Source organism: Purpureocillium takamizusanense, chromosome 1 (genome assembly GCF_022605165.1).
Source record: "Purpureocillium takamizusanense chromosome 1, complete sequence".
NCBI lineage: Eukaryota > Fungi > Ascomycota > Sordariomycetes > Hypocreales > Ophiocordycipitaceae > Purpureocillium > Purpureocillium takamizusanense.
In genome coordinates this window covers 5,184,551-5,206,172 of record NC_063068.1, presented here as the reverse complement: position 1 = coordinate 5,206,172, position 21,622 = coordinate 5,184,551, and the positions used below count along the sequence as shown (strand labels likewise).

The window sequence follows — 21,622 nt, the reverse complement described above, 5'->3', positions numbered from 1 at the left end:
GGCCCCCCCCCCGGGCAGTCCGGGCCTCCCCCATCTTGCTGGCGTCCATCCATCACCCTCTCTCCATCCACTCGTCGCCCGTGAACATCAGAAGCATCAGCGCGCCGGACGCCGTGGTCCCTTGCCTCCCCTTCCACTAGGTTGGCGCCGTGCTGGGCCGATCTGGACGGGGCCCCTGATCCATCGTGGACCCCGTCGAGGATTGCTTTGGCGCCTCACCACTAGCCTCCCCTCCCCCTGTCCTCAGACTACAGCCAGTGCCACGGCCAAGCCGGAATATTGGGTTTTCTGCTGATGGGAAAATATAGCACAAGGAGGGACGCTCTGCTCGTCCCAAGCACCGCTCCTTGCCATCACGCATTGATTGCTTTCATGCCGCACGAAGAAAAAGAGGGCAGGCAGCCTCAACTACAATGAGCATTTCTCACGTTGCCGACGTCGGCCACGACAACAGACACCAGCAGCTCAGCCCAGCCCGCGCATCCGAGATGCACCGTCGTCACTCACCACCCGCTCCTTTTTTTTCGTTGCACTCCGTCCCGCACTTGCACCCTTGCCCCTGCCAGTCCCGGCCGCCAGGGTGCCTGCACCGCTCGGTCCAGACGCAGCTGCAGACGGCGACGGCGGTGGGCGCGCGGGTATTGGACGCTGCGGCGCGTGCATGTTTTTGTCCTTCGTCGCCATTCATGTGCCTGCCAGTGAGCACGTCGCCCGCCATTCAGGGAGCTCCGGCTAATCATAAACAAGACCGGCGACCACCGTTGTTGATCCTCGCTCTCCGCTTTGGCCGGCAGCACGGGAGGCGACGGCAGGGTGGCACTGCCGACCCGGTGGCACAAATCAAGGAAGCTCACAGTTATGGACGAATATCCGCGTGCTGCTTGCATAACGGACGCTGTACCTCGTAGCTCGCACACACATCAACAGCGACTCAGGACCTGATGAGCTGAACAAAGGCGGCCGATGGTACATGATGGGCGGGCCTACCACTAGCTTGCCCGGGTGTCATGGGCGCTTGATGAGGCTTGCCGGGGGACGGGCGGCATTAGTGACAGCCAGGCCCGGGGACTGGCCGCGAAGACTGTTGTTGGTGGTGGTGTGGCCGCCAGCCATGCCGCGGATGATGGGTGGGCGAATGGACACGCCTTCGCGCTGCGCAGCTGCTGATGGACGGCTTGCTTGGTGCTCGGATATGTGGCGGCGGCTTGCATGCGGGCAGCACGATGCCCGCTCGCGTCGACCACGGGCGCGGGCCCCTGGTCATTGTTGACGTCGCTATCCATCTACCTGCACTTCAGTCGCGTCTTGCTTTCGCTTTTACCACAGTACTAGTAGTGCGTAGTATGCAAGTTCAAGCAAGGAAAATAAACAACGGATATGCACCCTGCGTCTCGCTCGCTGGAGATGCAGGAGACGCAGGCGCATGACGACGATCGTCCTGTACTGGGGCTTGCGCGTCCGAGGTAGATTATTTAGGCGGGTGCCGCAACGGCGTGACGGCCGTCTGTCAAGTGGCAAAAACAAGGCTCGTGAATTGATGAATTTGCATGCCCTTGACCGCACTCGAGCAGCCATGAGATGAAATTTTGATTTTTTTTTTTCTTCGATTTTTTTTAGCCTGGCCCGGAGAGGCGCGGAATGCCGGCGCCTTGGTCCAGGGCCCCCCATGTTGCCGGGCGGCCACACTTGCGGGCAAGCTTGACCACAGACGGTAACGCCCCGAGGGGTGACGAACGATGCGGCGCATGTTATGCACGACGGCCATTTTGTCGGCACGGAATTCAGATGTGAACGGCTCGTCAATCATGCTTGGCCCTCCGTCCCTTCGGCAGTGCCTTGACGTGCACGGTGAGAAGACGTGCGGTGCTCAACCGTCAAAGACCGACCCCAGGTCCGCAGGAGAAGTGATATTTTTGGCACCGCCCAATGTCGTCACGGACACGGAGCCGTTGCAGCAGCGAGGAGGCCCCTGTTCTGTGCGCCTCTCTTTCTCTCCCTCTCCCTCCACATCATCAGCCTTTGGGGGGGTGTGTCCCAAGGTCGGCCGGGCCGGGCTTGTCTTTCTTTGATGGTGCCGGCGCACAGGGCAACAATGGGCCGCTGCGGCGGGCGGGAACGTGCGACTGGTGAGTCGCATGCCAGTGGTCGTCCCGGCAAGGACACAGAGTGCAGGCAGGGAGCTACAGTGCCTCACGTATCGATCGATCAAGTGCCGTGGCATCGTCATGTCGTTAATCGGGAACTCTTGTGGTTCCTGGCGTCGGATTGCCCGGAGCTGATGGCTCTCATCAGCAGATCGCGCCGCCTTGTGTTTGTGTGAGAGTGCTAGCACAATATGATCAGCGGCCGACAAGCTTTCTCCCCGTCGTGCTGGCGTGTTCACAGCTCCACAAGGGGGCGGCGCGCTTCTCCACCACGCTGCTGCCCCTTTTCCCACAGCCCAGCGAGGAAGAGCCCTTGCAGCGGGACCGCAGGGGTTCGGGGCCGCAAACGAGAACGTGCTTCGTCATGGGGATTCGCCTGGTCATGTCAGGGGAGGGAGCGAGCAGTTGCCAAGTCCCACAGCTACGGGCTTGGCCTGCGCCCCGAATCGTCTGTACTTACCTTAGCAGTTATGCCCGTACAGTATCTCGTACCATTTTTTGCTTGTGCCAAGTTCCCATCCATGACGAGCTCCATGACACGATGTGCTGGGTACGAGCGCAGTGCAACGCCCGGGTCGGCAGTGTCAGACGCGCCAAGACAGGCTTTCGAAGGGCTGTACAATGGGCTGACTGTACGAATGTAGGAGGACCGCTGTCGTGGGATATCCCATGTCTGGCGGGCGAGACCACGTCGCTCGCGCCTTATCAGCAGCGTCCCATCCCCGCAAAGGGTTCTCGCCAACCCACCCACAAGCTCTCCACATGCTGTGAACGGCACACTGGAATGCTTTTTTTTTCCGAGGTGGGAGGCATGTACGTAGCAGTAGTACTAAAAGTTAAGCTAGTAAGTCAGCAGTCGTAGTATTTATACACCAGGGCGGTTACCCATCCGAGACCCCCATACCGCACCAGCTTCGACGAGCATTTCTAGACGCTTGCGGCGGCGTCAACCTGCGCGGCAACGCTCGGTCCATCCCGCACGAGGCGGTCGGGAAGCGACACACCTATGGCTAGGCCTGGGGCTGGAGGGATGGGAAAGATCAATGCGCTTCTGCCATTACTTGCTTCGCATGTACATACGTTTCCTGCCGCGAGAGCCAGTTGAAACGGAGAGCTGGCCAACGAGCAAGAATCTCGCGGGTTGGCTGACGGCCACGCGAGGGCGAGGGTGAGGCCTGCGGGCTTCAATTCGGATCTGGCGAGTGGTCTGCGTCGAATTCCGAGTAAATCTCTGGGCCGACTGCCGGTCGTTGTCCTTGGTGTACACATTCCGGCAGCGTGAAATCGCACTCGGTGATCGGAGCTAGTGTGGTGTTTACACGCAAGTGTTGCGCTATTTGGATTTCCAAACGACTCTCTGCCTCGACGAATACTTGCATCCAGGGTAGGGCACGGGACCTGGGTGGTTGAGCATACCTGAGGCAGCCAGCAGACCTGGATCACACAACTGTACCAAGGCAGGTCCGTCCCTCGAGAGGAGAAGCAAGGAAAGAGCGCTGCCTAGCAATGGAGGAAGGAGACAGGGTCGGGACTGAAGTCACTCCCTGTGATGCTGGGACGCATCGCACATTAGAGAGATGCTCGTCTGCACTCATCAATGGTCATCTATAAGCTTTTGGATATGCGTCTATGACATGAGCGTTCGTTCCTGGTTCTCGAGCAAACCGTCGAGTCTGACCAACCGCCCCTTTACATCACAACAAGATCGATCCGTCAGGGAGGGCATGGAGTATATTGTAGGTATAGGGCGGCACTTATCAGGTTCTTTCGCGAGGGGAGAGAGAGAGAGAGAGAAGACCGCCTTGTTCAGTGGCTGGGCAAGCTCGTAGGATATGGAGCGTTGACGATCCAGCGGGGGCTCTCCATGCTGTCTTGAACTCGGCCTGCAAAACACGGCGCTCTTTCATCGTGTATAGGGACGCGGCGGTTTCGAACCTGGGAAACCGCAGGCCTTGTTTCCTCGGCTGATGGTCAGAGCGCCCCGCGACACGGTTGGAGAGTCGTCGCTGACACGAGCACGAGCACCAAACGAGAGCACGGTTGGCGGTCTCAGCCCTACGCATCGATAAAAATAAATCTCGACTAGAAACGAGATCAGTAAGCTCGTTGCTAACACGGACGAGAAACAGACTCCGTTTTGACGCTGTCCGGAAACGCATTGTGGCGGGCAGGCAAAGGGGCCAAGAGACGTCGTTGATAAATGTGTTTCTTGCTCCAACAAATCAAAATATCCTGCTACTTTGGCGACTTTCTCTCAACGCTTAAAGCCGTAGAGGTATTGCGCTTCATTTTGCCGGTATGTTGATGTAGGATCACCCATATCTCCTTACGTAGTATCAGATGCCCCTCCACTCGGCCTTCTCATGAGAAGGTGATCAACAGACAGATCTTCAGGAACAACCAGCGTATGTGTACAGTATAGAGGGACATTGCACAGTGAACAAGAGTGACTGTGTGCCTGGCGGGGAAGGGCTCAATAAACGCATCTCGGGCAAGGAGGTTGTGACAGTAGCACGCGCGGTCGGCGCAAGAAAGTGGACTTGCATACTCGATAGGGCTTGGGACTCCGGGCATCCAACCTCTTCGAGAAGGTCAAGAGGTACAACAGCACGGATTGGCGACGGTATTCGGGCTGGAGAGGAAGCAACAGGCTGCTTGGGATGGAATAAGTCGGATTGGCGACAATGCAACTTCATATGCGAAGCCAGGTACGAAGTAGTGACCTCTCAACATTTATTGCAATCAATTCCGTGGGGGTATCACCAGTCAGGGATGGCAACAGCCGCCTCGCTCTCGGAGCATTATACAACGACTTCATTTTGTCCTATTTGCAGGGGCGCCAATGCGCATGGATCGGAACCGTCGTTGCTAGTTCTTAAGCATGGGAATAACAACATGTGATTTCTTTTTGCTACACAGCAACTACAAAGTATGCAGTACTGCATCACAGGCAGGCAAAGACTAACCATCATTCGCAGTCTCATGCCCCCCGTGACGCTTGTGTTACATCCGAGGCATGTCTGCCTGCGTTGCGCTGGGCTGCTGCTGGCGGCGGGAGGGCCACCAGTGAGTGAGTGGCACGGCTTCCGGCCCGGCAGCAGAGCTAGATTGTGATGCGATGTGCGTACGTACCTAGGCGGAAGAGGTGCGGCAACGGCGCCATCACCGTCCTTGAAAAGTACGCACGGCAATGACCGGGGATAGGGTGGACGGAGAATATTGTATCAAAGGCGATGATGATCAGGGGGGGTTGCCTCCTCCGAACCAGGCCGTGCGAGCGACCGGGTGGGGGGTGGGAAGTCAAGAAGTATTCATGGATGGATGGATGGATGGATGGATGGATGGATGGATGGATGGATGGATGGTGCGGTGTGTGAAGGAGAGATCAAATGACGAGGCGAGCGGGCATTTAATGAGAGGAGGGGGGGAGCTCGCTTGGCACGTTCATCTACTTCGTATACGTACCTGGTAGCAAGTTAGTACTTTCGTACAGTATAGGTACTTGCTTGATGGTAATCACTCGCAATGATGGCGGATGCAGGCAGCCAGCGAGCGAGCGTGCAGCAGACCCTGCCCGTCCGTCCCCTCGGCAATGGGAGGGAGGAGGGTGCATCGCATCGCATCGCATCGCATCGCATCGCACGGCGTCGCATCGCATCACATGGCGCGCACATGCAGACGCTTTCGTCACTTGCAACAAGAGGTCTCGCCCACTTGCCCGCCCGCATGCATGCATGCAATGCGTGCATTCCCACTCACCACCCACCTCAACCCGGCAGCCGCTCTCGACTTGCAGCAGCAGCAGCAAATGACATGCAGGAATTGGGGCGTCCGAGCACACAATCCGCTTGCTCGCTTGCCTCCGTTGTAAGTTAGTAGTAGTAACTTATTAACGTGATACCTGCTCGCGCGCTTTTTGCGGAGACAGAGGCGATGGATGATGTAGCATCGTCCGCCCGCCATGCTCTCCTTTTTTGGCAAAATGCCAAGCAACAAAGAAATCAAAATAATAATAAAAAATATCGTCCGGGATGTCGTCGCTTGCAAAGATGGCGGTCAGCGCCTCCTCCACCAGACGATAGCGACGACGAGCGACGCATTGTCGTTGCGGGCGGGGGCATCCATCAGCATCATCATCACCTCACCACCGACGGGCCTCGCCCATCCATGCCACAACCAGGCTTCCCGCCCCGCCCCATTCATTCATCATGCTACTATTTATGATGCTCATGACAAGGTCGGTCGGCGCTCCGTCATTCATCATCATCATCATCGTCGTCGCCATCGTCAGCCGGGGGGCGGGCGGGCGGCGCCGTTCGCGCACAGGCCTCCCTCCGACTGACGGGACCGCGTTTTGTCAGAGAAGGCGGTGGCGCCCACGGCGGCTGCGGACCCTTGACGCCGAATTTAGCTCTACGCCATGATAGCTACTAGCTACTAACCTACTTCGTAGGAAGCTAGCTACTATACCCACGTCTGCCATTGCCCATTGCCATTGCCATTGCCCATTACCCATTGCCGTGACATGGAGGAGGAGTCGTTTCGGCAGCGAGCGGCGTTATCTTCAGCCCCACCAAGAAAACCAAAGGGGACCGCCCACCACCACCACCACCGCGCGGAAAAAGACAACGACCATCATGTGCTGCTGCTCCCTCTCGCTTCTTCCATTGTCTAGACATTGACATTGGCATTAACGTTCCGCGTGACTGCCATTGTTGTTCCCCCCAGCCTTACGCTCGTTGCGGGCTCTCTGGCCGTCATTCTCTCTCTCCGCCGACGCCGTCATTATCACCATCACCATCACCCTCGTCATCCACAATCAAAGTCCCGCCGCACGCCGTCGCGCCGCCTTTGATCCGCCGCCGCCGCCGTCGCCCTCGCCTTCGTCACCACGACGCCCTCGGGGATGAGTTCGCCAAGCCAGCGAGGCCGCCCTCTCCGGAGACCCTCGCTTCTCTCCCTCGATGACAGCTACCACCACCACTACCCGCTGGCCACCCGCACCGGCACGCTGGCGTCCCTCATCCGGAGCCGCTCGCAGCAGAGGCTCAGCGGCGGTGCCGGTGGCATCGCCGCTGCTGGTGGTGGTCCTGGCAGTGCCGGCGGCTCGTGGCCCCCGCCCGCGAGCCGCCGCATGAGCTCCGACGACGAGGAGGCCGCGTGGGCGCGCCACGAGGACGACGACATCGAGAGGCTCCTGAGGGACGAGACGCGCCTCGGCCAGGTCCTCAGGGGCCCTCAGATCCGGAGCATGAACCTCATTGGCAAAAGCAACCCGCGCTATAGCTGGGACCGCTACTGGAAGCAGGAGGACGAGCTCCGGGCCATGAAGAAACCAATGTACGACCAAGCCCGTCGTCTCTCTTCTTTGTTTGGCGTCTTCTCCTTCTCCTTCTTCGTCCTCTCTTCCTCTTCCTCTCCTCTCCCCCAGTCCGCTGCCTCGTGCCTTGCGTTCTCTTGACTGACAAATCTCCACCCTCTCTCTCTCCCGGAATAGCCGCGAGTACTATGAGCGCACCAACGAGCTCATCCAGCAATACATGTACATCGACTGCCTCCTGGACTCGTCCATCCCTCACGACCTGCTCAACGAGTACAACGCCGAGCTGGAGGCCTCCGCCTTCCGCCCCGTCGACGTGCCCGCCACCATCAGCGAGGAGCCCAGCCTGTCCCAGTCCGTGTCTGCCTCGCTCGACCTCAACGGCTCCGGCCCCGGCCCCGGGTCGTACGGCTCCATCACCCCGGCGTCCAACAACAACAATACCAACAGTAACAACACCGCCGGGAGCACCAGCCCCCCCGGCAGCGGCTCCAAGCCCTCCCTGCCGCAGAAGCGCACGCCCAAGGACATCTTCCGCTCGTCAGAGGCCCTCCCGCTCCTCAAGCACATGGACGGCCACGAGCCGCACGACGATGACGAGGCAGAGGACGAGTCGTCGCCCGCCCTGCCGTCGTCGCCCGACGAGACCGGCCCGCGGCCCTACCTCCCCTGGCTCGAGGACGCCGAGATCGACAGCGACGACCCCGTCGTCACCCTCGCCATCTGGGTCAACCTCGTCGCCAACGTCATCCTCCTCGTCGGCAAGATCCTCGTCGTCGTCTCCGTCCCGTCCATGTCCGTCCTCGCCAGTCTCGTCGACGCCGTGCTCGACTTTCTCAGCACCGCCATTGTCTGGATCACGACGCGGCTCATCTCCACGGGCCAAAAGGACCAGCACCAATATCCCGTCGGCCGTCGTCGGTAAGTGCCCTACCCGTCACAAGCCGCGTCTCCGGTCCCGCCCCTCCCCCTAAATCATCGATGCTAAATCACCTCCGCAGCCTAGAACCCGTCGGCGTCTTGGTCTTCTCCGTCATCATGGTCACGTCCTTTGTGCAGGTCGGCCTGGAGTGTATACAGCGCCTGGCGAGCCCAGAGCACGAGATTCTGCAGCTGGGCCTTCCCGCCATCATCATCATGATCAGCACCATTGTCATCAAGGGCGCATGCTGGGTCTGGTGTCGCGTCGTCAAGAACTCGAGCGTCCGTGCCTTGTACGTTGCCCTCCTTCCCCCCTTTTCCTCTCCACGCCGCCGGCGTTTCTACTGTTTATGCCGTGCATCAACTCACACGCTTCCGCCCCGTCCACAGAGCCGAGGACGCCAAAACGGACGTCATTTTCAACATTGGATCCATTCTCTTTCCCATCAGTGAGTCCGCACCGCCTCTCGCCCCCTCGTTGCCACCTCACCTCGCCTCTTCCCGCCTCGTTCCGCTCCGCTAACCATGGCCGTGCGTCTGTCTGCGCGTGCGTACAGTCGGATTCTACGGCAAAGTCTGGTGGCTCGACGCCACGGGCGGCCTCCTCCTCTCCTTCGTCGTCATCGTCACCTGGAGCCGGACGTCGGCCCACCACGTCCGCAACCTCACCGGCTTCTCCGCCCGCCCCGACGAGCGCAACCTCCTCCTCTACCTCACCATGCGCTTCGCCACCGCCATCCGCCAGATCCAGAACCTCCGCGCCTACCACGCCGGCGACAAGCTCTTCGTCGAGGTCGACATCGTCCTCTCCGCCATCACCCCGCTCAAGGACAGCCACGACCTCAGCGAGGTCCTCACCTACTTCCTCGAGTCCGTCCCCATCGTCGACAGGGCCTTTGTCCACGTCGACTACGCCAGCTACAACGCGCCCACGCACATGCTCAAGCAGTCGGCCACGTGACGGGCAGGACACACACTCCCTCCCTCTCTCTCTCCCCCTCCCTCTCCTTGTGGTTACACACCAAGGTTGTTACTTTGTGTGTGCGTACATCACACCCGGTGGATAACGTCGAGCAACGGCGTTTCTACAAGTGGGTTAAACGGACTGTCTCTCTGTTTCTCACTTGTAGATGACTCATTATGGCATGTCTGAGTATTGTCTTGTACGATATGTATGTAGTTTCAGTCTTCATTTACGGTCTGGGTGGATACAAAAAGGCACACAAACGGTGCACGTCGTGCCGCTGGCTGAGCAGGCTGGACGAAGAAACTTGAGAAATTATTAAGAAAACAAGAAGGGAAAAAACACAATTGCCAAATAAAAAACACGCGCACTGTTGATCAGTATGGGATGCCGTTGGTCAGCAGCTGGAACTGGTCGTAGACGCCCGTGCTGTAGCTCGAGTAGCTCTTCTTGATGAGGTCCTTCATAAAGTTGGCAGCCTCGCGCTCCGTCTTGTCGAGCACGAACCTCTCGCGAAAGTGCTTGACGCTCTCAGGCTTGAAGCAGGGGAGGCCGCTGTCCATCATGAGCAGGACAATCTGGCTGAGCTTCTCGCAGTACTGCCTGCTGGCGAGAAAGGCCTTGACGCAGAGCTCCTCGAACCACTTGAAGCTCTGGTGGTCCATGGACCCGCCCATGACGGCCACCATCTCGCCCGTGAGCTTGAACGGCGCCCGCTCAAACTTGATGCCGCCCGGCGCGATGTCGAAGCAGAAGCCAAAGTCAATGTGCAGGATGTGGCCCGCGTCGTCAATCATGATGTTGCCGTTGTGGCGGTCCTTGAACTGCAGCAGGAACGAGATGACCGAGTACGCCGCCATCGACTTCACAAAGTTGTTGCGCGCCTGCTGGAACCGGAGCGAGTCCTCGTTGCCGTACTTGGACACAAAGTACTCGTATAGCCCGTTGACGGCCTCGCGCCCCAGCATGTCGCGCGAGATGGAGTTGGGCAGCACGTCGATGACGCCGCATCCGGGCGCCGTCGCCGTGACGCGATACGGGAACACGTACACGTCCAGCCCGACGTTGTGGAAGATGCCGCGGAAGGCAGCTATCATCTGCAGCGCCAGCACGTCCTGTCTGCAGTCGTCGCCGACCTTGAAGATGGCCGACTGCCACACCTCGACCGTGTTCTCCTGCGGCTCCTCCGCCTGCTTGCTGGCCTCTTCGACCACCTCCCGTGCCTCTTCCGTAGGGCCCTTGGACTTTTTGATTCGGAACGTTGCCATGTACGGTGCCTTGGCGTGGCTTTGCAGAGGCTTTCCAGACTTGCGATCGATGCCAATGACGACGCCGTCGGGGTTGCTAGGGAGATACACTCCGACCTCGACCTTGATCTTACGCAGCTCTTCCTCAATCTTCTGCTTCTTTTCCGGCTTGGGCCGTTTGATGAGCGGCTTCAGCTTGCCCGAGATACTCGTGACCTCGTCAAAGAAGGAGAACTCTCGCTCGTAAAACTCCTTGTCCTCGGCGGCGAAGCTGTCCACCATCTTCTCCATGACGGAGTCGAGCGTCGGCTTGATTTCGTCTGGCACCTGGGCATCGTCATCCTTGTACATGTTTGCCTTCATGTTCCAAATGATTTGGTGCGCAAAGAGCTGGGAAAATTGGGCAGTCTCCAGGATATATCGCTCGACGTATCCCAGATTGTCATATCTGAGTGTCTGCACAATCTGGGGTACGTAGAAGAAGGTGATGTCGGCAGAATGGCTCTCAAGTGCACGCATTGCGTACTGGATAAGGAACGGGTGGTCCTTGTAGGCCGGCAAGAACAGAGTCACAGCGGTGAGCGGGTTCATGGGCTCCCAGAAAAGGAGATACTGCGAAAGCGTTAGCGCGAGACCGGTTCTGTCTACAGGATGACTCGCCTTCAATTGTGAGTTGACATCGTCTGGCAGATGGCCGCCGAAAACGAGAGGTAGTGCTTCCGGCTCCGAGACAGCCTTTTCGGGCATGGTGAGGAGCAGCATCCTAACCTCCCTGTGCAGGCGGGCATGAGGGAACCTCGTGGCGAGCTCGATTGCGATGGCAGGGTCCTGCCACCACGCAACGCGCACCAGCGGAACAAGTGCATTCTCGACATGGGTCTTTGACGGGTTATGCGTCGAGAACGCACCGCCGTGATGGTAGTTGAGGGGGTTGATCCAGACACTTAGTCGGCCTTGCTCATTCTCCAGAAGCAGCTGCAGCAGTTGCTCCCTGGGTTGCAGGGACGTGATGTTGCCGACGGTGTGCGCTCCAATAAATGACACCATCTTCAAGGCAGCGAGAACGTCCGAGATCAGTCGGACTTCGGTCTTGAGCTGGAGGATGTTGCTGCCAAATGACCACCTGGGCGAGTTTCTGAACCAGCCGAGGCCTGCTGAGAGGATCTTCTCCTTAAGTCGCCACTGAGCAGTGGCCCCAATGGTGGTGCTGGCGCGCAGGACCTTGAGCCCGAGCAGGACGATATGGAACCGCACTTCTCTTGCCATCGGATGAGCCGTAGCATCTTTGAGGGCATCCATCGTCAAGTCCAGCATACGGAGGAACACTCTCTGGATGTCGGGGCTACCAAGACGCGTGGCGTTGAAGTGGCTCGTGAAGAACTGCAGGAGGCGGGTATGCGGTGAAAGCACGTCATGCACCTGCTGCCGCCTCTTTGCAAGAGCCTCGAGCTCACTTGGCGCGAACTCTTCTCGTAGGAAGAAAGGGTCAGGATGCGTCAGGGCAGGGCTAAAGAGACCAACGCGGCGAGAGATTGTAAATTCCCATTGTTGGGCAATGCTGGTCAGCAGCTTGGGCTCCAGCCGCGGATTCTCATTCATGACGCCGAGCCACAGCGACACGCCCAGCTTGATGGATTGCTTGGTGAAGAGGGCAAAGGGTATGGTGACAAGATAGCGAGCCACAGCACCCTCGTCTCGTCGGCCGCGGCAAAGCAGGGCAGCGGCGCGCCGAAGGATGTCTCGCACCTCCACCAAGGGCGTCGATTTCTTGCTCAGGATCCGGGCTTCGACGTGGGCCAGCGCAGTCGACGCATTCGCGCTTTCCATAACGGAGGACTGTGCGAAGGACGACCTGCGGCTCATCGTCATGAAGCTGATGAGCTCGTTGCCGCGGTCTGGAAGCGCCTCGCCATAGCGGTACTCCTGACGTGTCGTGTACTGAGCGACAAAATCGGATGCCGCATTGATGTTGCAGTCTCCAACTCGGTCAAGTGATTGCAGGCGATTGTTAGTCAGAGGAATGACTGATCCGAGCTCCAAAGCAAAGGATCTTCCGAGCGAGATGTGGCCGTACGCGCCGTCGTCGTCAAGCTCGGACAGATACGTCTGCAGCAGGCCCTTGACATCCAAGGGGGCGAGGTTGATGACAGAGTTGACCCACGCCTTCGCCTTACGGTTCAAGATGTCCAACGTCCAACGCCGGAATTCGTAGTCATCGGAAAGCTCGAGAGTGACTTTTCCGAGATACGAGGAAAAGGTCGACCGAGGCGTGTAGAGGTCGGTCTCGGCTTCGACGCAGCTCGACCACATGAGCGAGAGGAGCTCCAAGAGGGCAAACAGCGGAGTCCTGTTGCACAGAGCGGAAGGCACTTCCCGGATGATGCGGTCCGCACTGTTCAATGCCGCTTGCTGCACCCGCTCGATGCGATGGCAACACCGGCAAAAGATCGACGCAAGCTGCGTGGCCGCGTATTGCGCTGAGAAGCTGGGGTCGGTGCCTGCCAGAGTCTTCTGGAGATACTTGTCGATGACGGCAGAGGCGATACCCTCCATGGTGTTGTTGACCTCCATCTTGCGCATGCTTGGTTCGAGGAAGTAGGTGAGAACCTTGGTGCAGTCGCCCGACTCGGCTCGGAGGGTCTCGACGAGGTACGCCGCTTGCAGGAAGATGACTTTGCGGTAGCTCAGGTTCTTAATATCAGCTGCCTTGGACGGTATGAGCCCAGTGAGAAGCTTCTTCTGCATGGCCTCTCGTTCGCCGCTGCTGCCTCGCCGTAATACGGTGTTAAGCTCGATGTCGCTCTCCACCTGTTCGCCTCGCTCGCCGGCGACCAGCGCAGGGGAATGGATGGCAATGGTGCGCAGCTCGGCCATGTATATCTTGGCGCGGTCCGTGCCAGCTGTGAAGCCATGCACGGCAATGTTGAACCAAGCGTCTCTCAACATCGAATACGCCTCCTCGTCGCCTAGAGGTTCAGAGGCAAGGTCGTTGCTGGCCATGAACACGGCCAAAGGACGTAGAAGCTCGCCGATCTCCTGAGCCACAAGCTGCATGTCGGATTCCTTGGTATGGCTGGACGTCTCAGCATCACCTAGAGAGATGATGCTATCCGCAAGGTGCTCCCAGTAGATGTCAAAGAGCGGAGAGTCACGCTTCAAGTTGGCAGATATATGCGTCCTTGCTTTCATGACCTGTAGACGTCAGCATTCTTCGCCGTTCCCGAGCTGGGAATCGAGGTACATACCGCAGCCAGCAAGAACTCCTTGCCATCTACGACGCCAATGTGGCATATCCTGCTGTACATCTTGAGAAGCGCTCGGAACTCAAGCGCGCCGCCATGGAGAGCCAATGTTGCGGCACCGGAAATGACCTGGGCATCGACACTGGCGTTGACCTTGTCTAGCTTCTGGAGGAGCATAGACTGAGCCAAGGCAGTAATTTTCTCGTCCTTGTATGCTGCTGCGATGCGACAGATCGCATGCACAATATTGCCGTACACAATGGCTGTCTCTTCCTCGCCGTCCATCAGTAGAGAAATGGAGCTGCCAGTGGAAGGGCGGCCGGCATATACGGCGCCTGCGACCCCATCACCGCCGGCTGTTCCGTTGACCTGACCGTTGGTGATGGCACCTCCCAGCTCAGGGCTAAGCACGTTGCCAAGTGTGTACAATATGCTAATGACGGCGTCCTTTGATAGCATCTTGAGAACATATGCCAGGCTGTCCGATGCCACGCGAACAGTCGAACCGTGCGGTGTAGTCTGAACAAGGAATCGCGGCAGGAGGCGACTGACAGTCCCGGAGAAGTCGGGCGAGACGCGGCATATCAGAGCCAAGCATCGCAGCACAACGGAGGCCAAGCCTTGGTCCGCCATCTGCACCTCATCTTCGAGAGTTTCTTGTAGCCAGGTCATGAGAACATCCCCATCTGCGACTTCCTCATCGAGGAGCGAGCAGTTCAGATACGTGATCAGGGCGGCAGACTTGACGGCAAGGGCCAGCTTCTGCTGATGCGGCGAGCCAAGACGGGCAAAGTCGGCACCAGCCTCAAGGTACTCCATCTGCTCGACAGCCATGCCGGCGTACACCTCAATGGAGCGGAGGTCACCGTCGAGTAGCTGGCCCGCCTCGGGTTGAACATTTCCAGCACCCGACATGAGCAGGTCCAGAATGTGGACCTTCCTCAAAGCCGGGCCGTCGACCACCATGAGAGACGTGCTTGAAAGCACCAGCCACATGAAGCTGCGCTGAAGGAGAGTCGCGCCGAGAGGCCTTCCGGCCAAAGAGTAGTGGCGAAGAAGTCTCTTCCACTCCTTTGCCTCACGGTCTTGGCTGTGGGTGTTGCGGATGGTGGAAAGTGCTGTCTCCACGGCGATAAGGAACTGCTCAGACAGGAGCTGCTTAATCTTCTGTATGAGACCCAAACGGCCGCCAGCCTTCCAAAAGTCGGCCTGGGCCGACGCGGCATCCAAGAAGCCCAGCAAGGCAAGGGCAATGGTGGCTGTGCGGACGGCCTCGCTCATGGGCGGATTCTCGGGGTCGCTGGCGTGCGGCGAGATGACCGACTCGATGGCGCGGCTGCACGAATTGGTGAAGGCCCAGATTCCATCTGTAACCGTCTCCCTAAGGTCGGCGAACTTCAAACCAAGGGCCAGCAGGGCTCCCGTGGCGTGGAAGGAGAGAGACTCGGTCGGCGACGGCTCGATGCGGCGGAAGAAGGGCGACGGAACGAAGACTTGGGAGTGCGCCTCGAGGATATAGGGGATGAGCTGGAACGAGAGCCTCTGTGCGCTCTGGGCCGACTGGATGCTGGGCGCCGTCTTGCACAAGGCCAGCAGGACCTCGAACTCGCGAATCGACTACGGCACACAGTTAGTCGGCGTGATGCACGGCGCCCCTGAGCCGCATTTCGCGCCGGGTGAAGAAGACATTGACACTGACCATTGGCACGCGACCCAACGAGCCGGCTTGCTTCGCGCTGTATCCTCCATGGGCATACTCCCGTCCCCTGCCTCCCGCATGGCAGGCCCGGCACAGCTTGTCGAGATCGGACCGGTCGAACGAGATGGTGGAGCTGGCCGCCGACAGCGAAGCTATCTTTTGGAGCGCCTTTGCGCGGATGTCGCGCGCCATGGTTGGCAGATTAGGGGAATCCGAACGCGCAAATGCGGTACAAAGACAAGGTCGGAAGACGAGGCGGGAAGCAAAGGGCGTTCGTTGCAGATGCAACCCGTGCCGGTTGGGGCTTTGTTGAGTCGACGGCGGGCTGGCGGTCGGGAATGACAGCAGGCCTCAACTACGAAGTAGAGTCAGGAGCTGCTGCCCGTGCCAGTGCCACGAGGCCGAGGCTCCTGTGCACAGTTGCAGCGCCAGCAGTGGCCAGTCGCAACAGCCAGAGCTGAGAGCACGGACAGGGGATCGAATGTTGTGGGGAGGCGCCAAAAAAAAAACGCTTAGTCACCCGAGCTCTCCCCCCCCAAAAGAAGCTGCCCCGGCGCCGGGCAAGGCCAGCAGCTCAAAGCGCCAACGGGGCAAGGCTGCAGGCCTGACGCGTGCGCAAGGTGAGGTGGTGCTTCGTTGATCTGCTGGCTGGCCGACCTCAGCTCTCATCATCACCGCATCAATCCATCCGCCCGTCCACCCATTCCGCCACGCAGTGCTACCGACGACGCCTGAATCTTTCTAACGTTTCACGATCCGGCATCCCCAATTCCGTCAAGAGCCGACGAGCGCCTCCGATCCGCCAAAATGGCCGCCATGTTCAGCCAGAATCCGGTCATGAACGGCCCCAACTACTCCTTCTCGGATAGCCCCCAGACCAACAATGGCGAGCCCAGGGAGCATCGCTTCAACCCGTGCGTCCTGTCCCGCGGGGTTGGCATATTGAAGGCCCTCCGAGCTCTCTCCCTTTGTCCCTATCTCTGTCGCTGACATGCTTGCAGCTACACCGACAACGGCGGCTCGACGCTGGGCATCGCCGGCGCCGACTTCACCATCATGGCCGGCGACACCCGCCACACGAGCGGCTACAGCATCAACACCCGCATGGCGCCCAAGGTCTTCAGGATCGGCGGCACCACGGCCTCTCAGGATGACGCGACGATAGTCCTGTCTGTCTGCGGCTTCGCCGCCGACGGCTCTGCTCTGCGCGACCAGCTCGACACGATCTGCAAGATATACCGCTACCGCCACGGCAAGCCCATGACCCTCAACGCCTGCGCCAAGCGCCTTTCCACCATCCTCTACCAGAAGCGCTTCTTCCCCTACTACGTAACCGCCATGCTCGGCGGCCTCGACGAGGAGGGCAAGGGCGCCGTCTACTCCTACGACCCCGTCGGCAGCTACGAGCGGGAGCAGTGCCGTGCCGGCGGCGCCGCCGGCAGCCTCATCATGCCCTTCCTGGACAACCAGGTCAACTTCAAGAACCAATACGTGCCGGGCAGCGGCACCGGCCACGACCTCAAGGAGCGTGAGCGCCACCCGCTGTCAAGGTCGCAGGTCGAGACCATCATCAAAGACGCCTTCGATGGCGCTGTGGAGCGACACATTGAAGTCGGTGACGCCCTGCAGATGCTCATCATCACCAAGGACGGCATCGAGGAGACGATACTGCCGATGAAGAAGGATTAGATGCTGCGTGGGGGTGACGAGGGGACGCCGGCCTGTGTGTACAACAGCTTCCTTAGACGATTCCAAATTGGACCTGGTATCTCCGGTATGATCGCGTATACGAGCCATGAGGCCACATTTGGCTTGCAAGTGTCAGGGTAGGAATTCTGCGTGATAACACGTCCTTAACACCAACGATCTGTGTAACACTGGAGGATCAAGCATCGACGTCGGCATGACCGGAGCAGTACATGCCAGCCAGGTCATAAAGCTTATGAGCAGGGTCTCGATTGTTTCTTATTGGCGAGACTATCTACAGGTGGCAAGGAAAGACGGCAGTCGCGTGCACTATCCGTCTGGCTGGCTCGCGTAGTGACTAAAGCCCGGCAGTGACAAGTCAACGATCATGGGAGGGACCGAGAACCCGCGAAAACTGGCAGCTCTTGCGTGAGCCGACGGCGTCCAAGCCTCCCAAAATATCATCACTTCGGCTGGTGGCGTGGACCTGGACTCTAGTCGGGTAGATTGGCCATCTCCGTTGCTTGACCGTTCGGCATGGCTGCCTTGATGACGCTGTTGTCACGCACAACGGTTCCATTTCCCGGCCCGACCCCCCGACATAAGACAGAGAGTTGGGTGGGGGGGAACAGGAAAAGAGGTCCCACAACTTCCCGGGATAAATCTCCGTCAAGTCTGCGTGGAGGAAACATGATGATGCAGGAAACGATCGACGTCCGCCACCTGCCGGTGCACTGGGCCAAGTTGTCACTACGTGGACGAAGCAGACAAAATACACAGCGACGCTCACATCCCGTCGCGCAGGAATTCGCCCCTCGGGACTGCCACACATGCCACCTATAGCTTTCCCGCCATGTATTCTTGTGTAAATTCGAGAGGGCCTCTCCTACCACTCGTTCGTGGGCACCTAGTTGCGTTCTCGCGGCACGTCTCGAGTTAATCGCGGGACCGCGACGCATTCTCGTGCCAATAGGGGGTCACAGATAGCGCCATAATAACAATCAAGATTCACGCTCTTCCTACGAGGAACACAAAGATGAGAAGATCACAGGCACGTTCTCTCAGGATATCTCTTGTTTGTGCCATGACCTGTCTAGCCGTGGTTGTGGCTGCGCCTGAGGCTTGGTCAGTCACCAACTGGACTACCCTGGACTCCAAGGTTGTCTCGACAGCGCCAGTCTGCACACGGACGAACAACAAGCCACACCCTCACCGGCTCGTCCAAGGTCGCTGACAAAAGGGCTGGGCGAATGCGACCGAAAAATGCAGCTCATCGTCAGGGGACATGGCCGGCAAGGCTGCGCCATTGGCGTCATGGGTCCGTTGAAGAGCGCGAGGACCCTGACGTGGGCCCATGCGGTGAGATGGGATGATAATAATGGGCAGGTGCCTTGGAGGGAGTTGCATCGCAGACAATGTCGATCGTCAGGATACAGCGTTGATGCGCGATGACCTCGTCCAGGGGAAGACGTACGTGGACACCAGGGACTCGTCACATTGTGGCTCTTACCCCGGAAACTAGGCTGGTCGGGCCATTGTGGTCCATGGGGATTTGTTCTTCGATGATGACGCCATGAGACCGCAGAACCCTTGAACAAAGGCTGCGTCGACGCGTCCATGCAATTCCACGTCGACGTCATGGCCAGCGTCAGGGACCAGAATGCGACTTTGTGAGTGGCCACTGGCTGCTCAACCTGATAATTGGTGCTGCAGGCTGCGGGCGGGCTTGTGGAGGACCTGCTGGAAGGCCGCCGAGGGGTGAGTGCCTTGAGTGCCCGCACAGTGGGGGGAGTGCGGGACCAGTTGCCAGCCAGCCAGCCTGCCTGCCCCATGCCGCCCAAAGAGCCCTTGCCCTCCACTGCGAGAGCGCGCTGTGCGGTCCCTTCCCCAGTTGGAGCCCAGCCATCCAACCCAAGGGACTACCGCCGTGAAGGAGGGGGTTCGCTGGTTCGTCGCCTTGCCAGTGGCGAACCCCGGGACAAAGCGCGAACCTTGTCACTATAGGCTTAGTACGAGATGGCTTGGTAGTTACCATTTCTGTGGCGAGCCGTGCGGGCAGGCGGGCCCCATCCGCCAAGCGCAGGACAATCGATGACCTCACCAGGGCCTCTGCCGATGGGATCGGATTATTATTTCTGAGACGGGTGCGTGCCACACGCCCTGTGGCCGCACGCGATGCAATCTTCGGGCGCGTTCCGTCCAATTGAGGCATCAACGCCAGTACCGTACCCCAGCATCCCGGGATCCCAGGCCAAGTACACCTCGAGCTTGGATAACATCGCGCGGTGATGCTTGAGCTCGGAGCTTGCGCGGAGCACTTGATCCGGCCGTCAAGGCACAGGATGATGACTGGACTGCACAAAAAAGGGTGGGGAGGAGGCGTGGCGAGAGAGCAGATGCTCAGGCCTGGCATTGGGGGCGAAGGGGCGGGGGCCTCGTTGACCCTTTTACGTTCCCGCAGGGGGGAATGGAGTGGGTTGGTGCTGGTGCTGGTGCTGGTGCTGGCTCGTTGCCCTCCGTCCATGGTGGTGGTGGTGGTGGTGGCTGAACGAGGGCAGGAAGTCTGATTTTCTCTCTGTGGCCTCGATTCCCACCGTGCTCTAGGATCGTGATGGTGCGGCCAGGGCTGGAGGCACCGTCTGACTACTAGTAGGCCGCTGCTAGCTCTGGAGCTGTCTGAGTCTCCTTAGAGTCGTGATAGCCCAACGTGCCTTGCTGGTGCGGCTCGTTAGTAGCCGCGTCCCGAAATTACCATGTCCGAGGCGCATCGTGAATCTCGAAATCCCATGTCTCGAACGGGAGGGCGGCTTAGGATGGGGGAGTGCGCGTAGGAAGAAAAGGAATCTCGACGCCCAATGAACTCGTCGGCCGCGGGTGGCGAATCCAAGGTGAAGTCGCAAGGGGCGGCGGGACGGGAAAAAAGACTGCAGAGTGGGCGCGTGGGTTGCGCCAGAGGCTTGGCCAAGCCACACTTGGTGGGCTTGAAGGTACCGTGCGGCAAGCGGAAAAGATCGCCAGCCAGTGACATGACCTGGCCAGACGTGATTCTGGCCCGCATCCACAACGTCAACCTCAGACCACGACTACTGATGCTGCAGCCCGAGGCAGCGCCCGCTCAACCCGATGTCTGTCAGCCGCTGGCGTCTGCCTCGTCGTCATCGCCGTAGGTACTGAAGCCTGCTACAGCGACAACGCTACCGCAGCGATGTGGCGTAGCACGTACCTGCGAAGTACTACACTTTCAGCGCTGTCGGGCTTGAGCAGAGGTGCCGCATCGGCCGACCTGCTAGCAGTGGAAACGGAGACGAATTGTCATGGAAGTGACAAGTGACGGACCCTTGGTCGATCAGTCGTCAGCGTCCGGGACCATGCGAAGCACAGACGCAGACAGGCCGGGGGGTGAACAGAAAGAGAATGTCCGTGTCCCCTCCATCCCCAAGGACACACCAGTGACCGTTGAACAAGGCCAAGCACCTAGACGTGGCTGGAGTCGCGCCACTACTGAACTGGTATTCCCAATTAGCAAGCTGTCGAGGGCGCCGAGGGTGTTTGGCTTTCCTGACACTGACAGCTGCGTGTCAGACTGTCCACAAACTCGACCTGCCGATCGGATCTGGCTGTCGCCGCGTTCTTCGACGCGCGCGAATCCGTGTGGCACCTCGCCCCTTGGGACAGCAAGCCCGCCCCGAGCCAACCTGGGACTCGGCACGGCGCTTGTGTGCTGGTTCGTGGCCAAGGTGCCAATGGCGGCAAAAGAAACGCTGGCCCGGGAGAAGGGGAAAGGGGGGGGGGGGGTGGAGCAGTGACGGGTTATGGGCGAAGATCACGATGGCCCGGCCGATGCTACCACAAGACCTCGACAAATTCAACGGGAATGGCGCCGCGCGAAACGCCTTCAGATAGCCATCCAGGGCAACTTTCTGATCATCTCTGACGGGCACTTGTAAGCCTTCTCGGGGCCGACATCTTGAACGAGTGTCGCCACCCAGGGCCCACGGCCACACCACACTAGGGGATGCGGATAAGAGGTGATGTAGCCCGTTCGTGCCAGGGTGTGTATGGGCCTTCTCAACGGCGCCGGGGCAGCAAGTGTCCAATAGCCGGCCGCTGGCTGACCGCGAAAGCCGTGGATGTTGGCCCGCGGGTCGCCGTGGTCGTACGAAGGACGCAGATTACGCACGGTGGGCTACGGTCGAGCCGGCAGAACGCCAGTGTTCGTTATGTACTATAGGCACTACCATGGTAGTAAGTGCCGGACCCGGGTGCCAGGGCCACCAAAGGGAATCTACAGGTATCTTGTGTGCCTGACCTACCGCCTTTACGTACCTTAGTAGTAGTTGTTGCAACTAGAAGACCTCTGGCAGTCGATAGCTGGCAAGCCGGCCTGCCTGCCTGCCGA

General features: G+C 59.2%; 5 protein-coding genes across 5 annotated transcripts; 4 read left to right on the top strand and 1 right to left on the bottom strand.

Moving 5' to 3' along the window:
• Window positions 1-1,736: 1,736 nt before the first annotated feature.
• Window positions 1,737-2,240, top strand: JDV02_001587 (uncharacterized protein; the record flags this gene model as incomplete). Its single annotated transcript, XM_047982527.1, has 1 exon — window positions 1,737-2,240. One exon carries the CDS (start codon window positions 1,737-1,739, stop codon window positions 2,067-2,069), a length of 333 nt encoding a protein of 110 aa, XP_047838493.1. The 3' UTR covers window positions 2,070-2,240.
• Window positions 2,241-6,105: 3,865 nt separating this feature from the next.
• On the top strand, window positions 6,106-6,486 carry JDV02_001586 (uncharacterized protein; the record flags this gene model as incomplete). Its single annotated transcript, XM_047982526.1, has 1 exon — window positions 6,106-6,486. The coding sequence occupies one exon, from the start codon at window positions 6,106-6,108 to the stop codon at window positions 6,484-6,486; it is 381 nt and encodes a 126-aa protein (XP_047838492.1).
• A 564-nt stretch (window positions 6,487-7,050) lies between these two features.
• On the top strand, window positions 7,051-9,346 carry JDV02_001585 (uncharacterized protein; the record flags this gene model as incomplete). Its single annotated transcript, XM_047982525.1, has 5 exons — window positions 7,051-7,484; window positions 7,642-8,385; window positions 8,466-8,678; window positions 8,776-8,834; window positions 8,943-9,346. 5 exons carry the CDS (start codon window positions 7,051-7,053, stop codon window positions 9,344-9,346), a joined length of 1,854 nt encoding a protein of 617 aa, XP_047838491.1.
• A 362-nt stretch (window positions 9,347-9,708) lies between these two features.
• On the bottom strand, window positions 9,709-15,955 carry STT4 (1-phosphatidylinositol 4-kinase). The gene is made up of 3 exons (XM_047982524.1): window positions 15,538-15,955; window positions 13,842-15,455; window positions 9,709-13,788 (listed from the first exon to the last, which is right to left on the bottom strand). Exons 1-3 carry the CDS (start codon window positions 15,727-15,729, stop codon window positions 9,727-9,729), a joined length of 5,868 nt encoding a protein of 1,955 aa, XP_047838490.1. The 5' UTR covers window positions 15,730-15,955; the 3' UTR covers window positions 9,709-9,726.
• A 213-nt stretch (window positions 15,956-16,168) lies between these two features.
• PRE7 (Proteasome endopeptidase complex) lies at window positions 16,169-17,831 on the top strand. The gene is made up of 2 exons (XM_047982523.1): window positions 16,169-16,451; window positions 16,539-17,831. The coding sequence occupies exons 1-2, from the start codon at window positions 16,345-16,347 to the stop codon at window positions 17,224-17,226; spliced, it is 795 nt and encodes a 264-aa protein (XP_047838489.1). The 5' UTR covers window positions 16,169-16,344; the 3' UTR covers window positions 17,227-17,831.
• The last annotated feature ends 3,791 nt before the right edge of the window (window positions 17,832-21,622 follow it).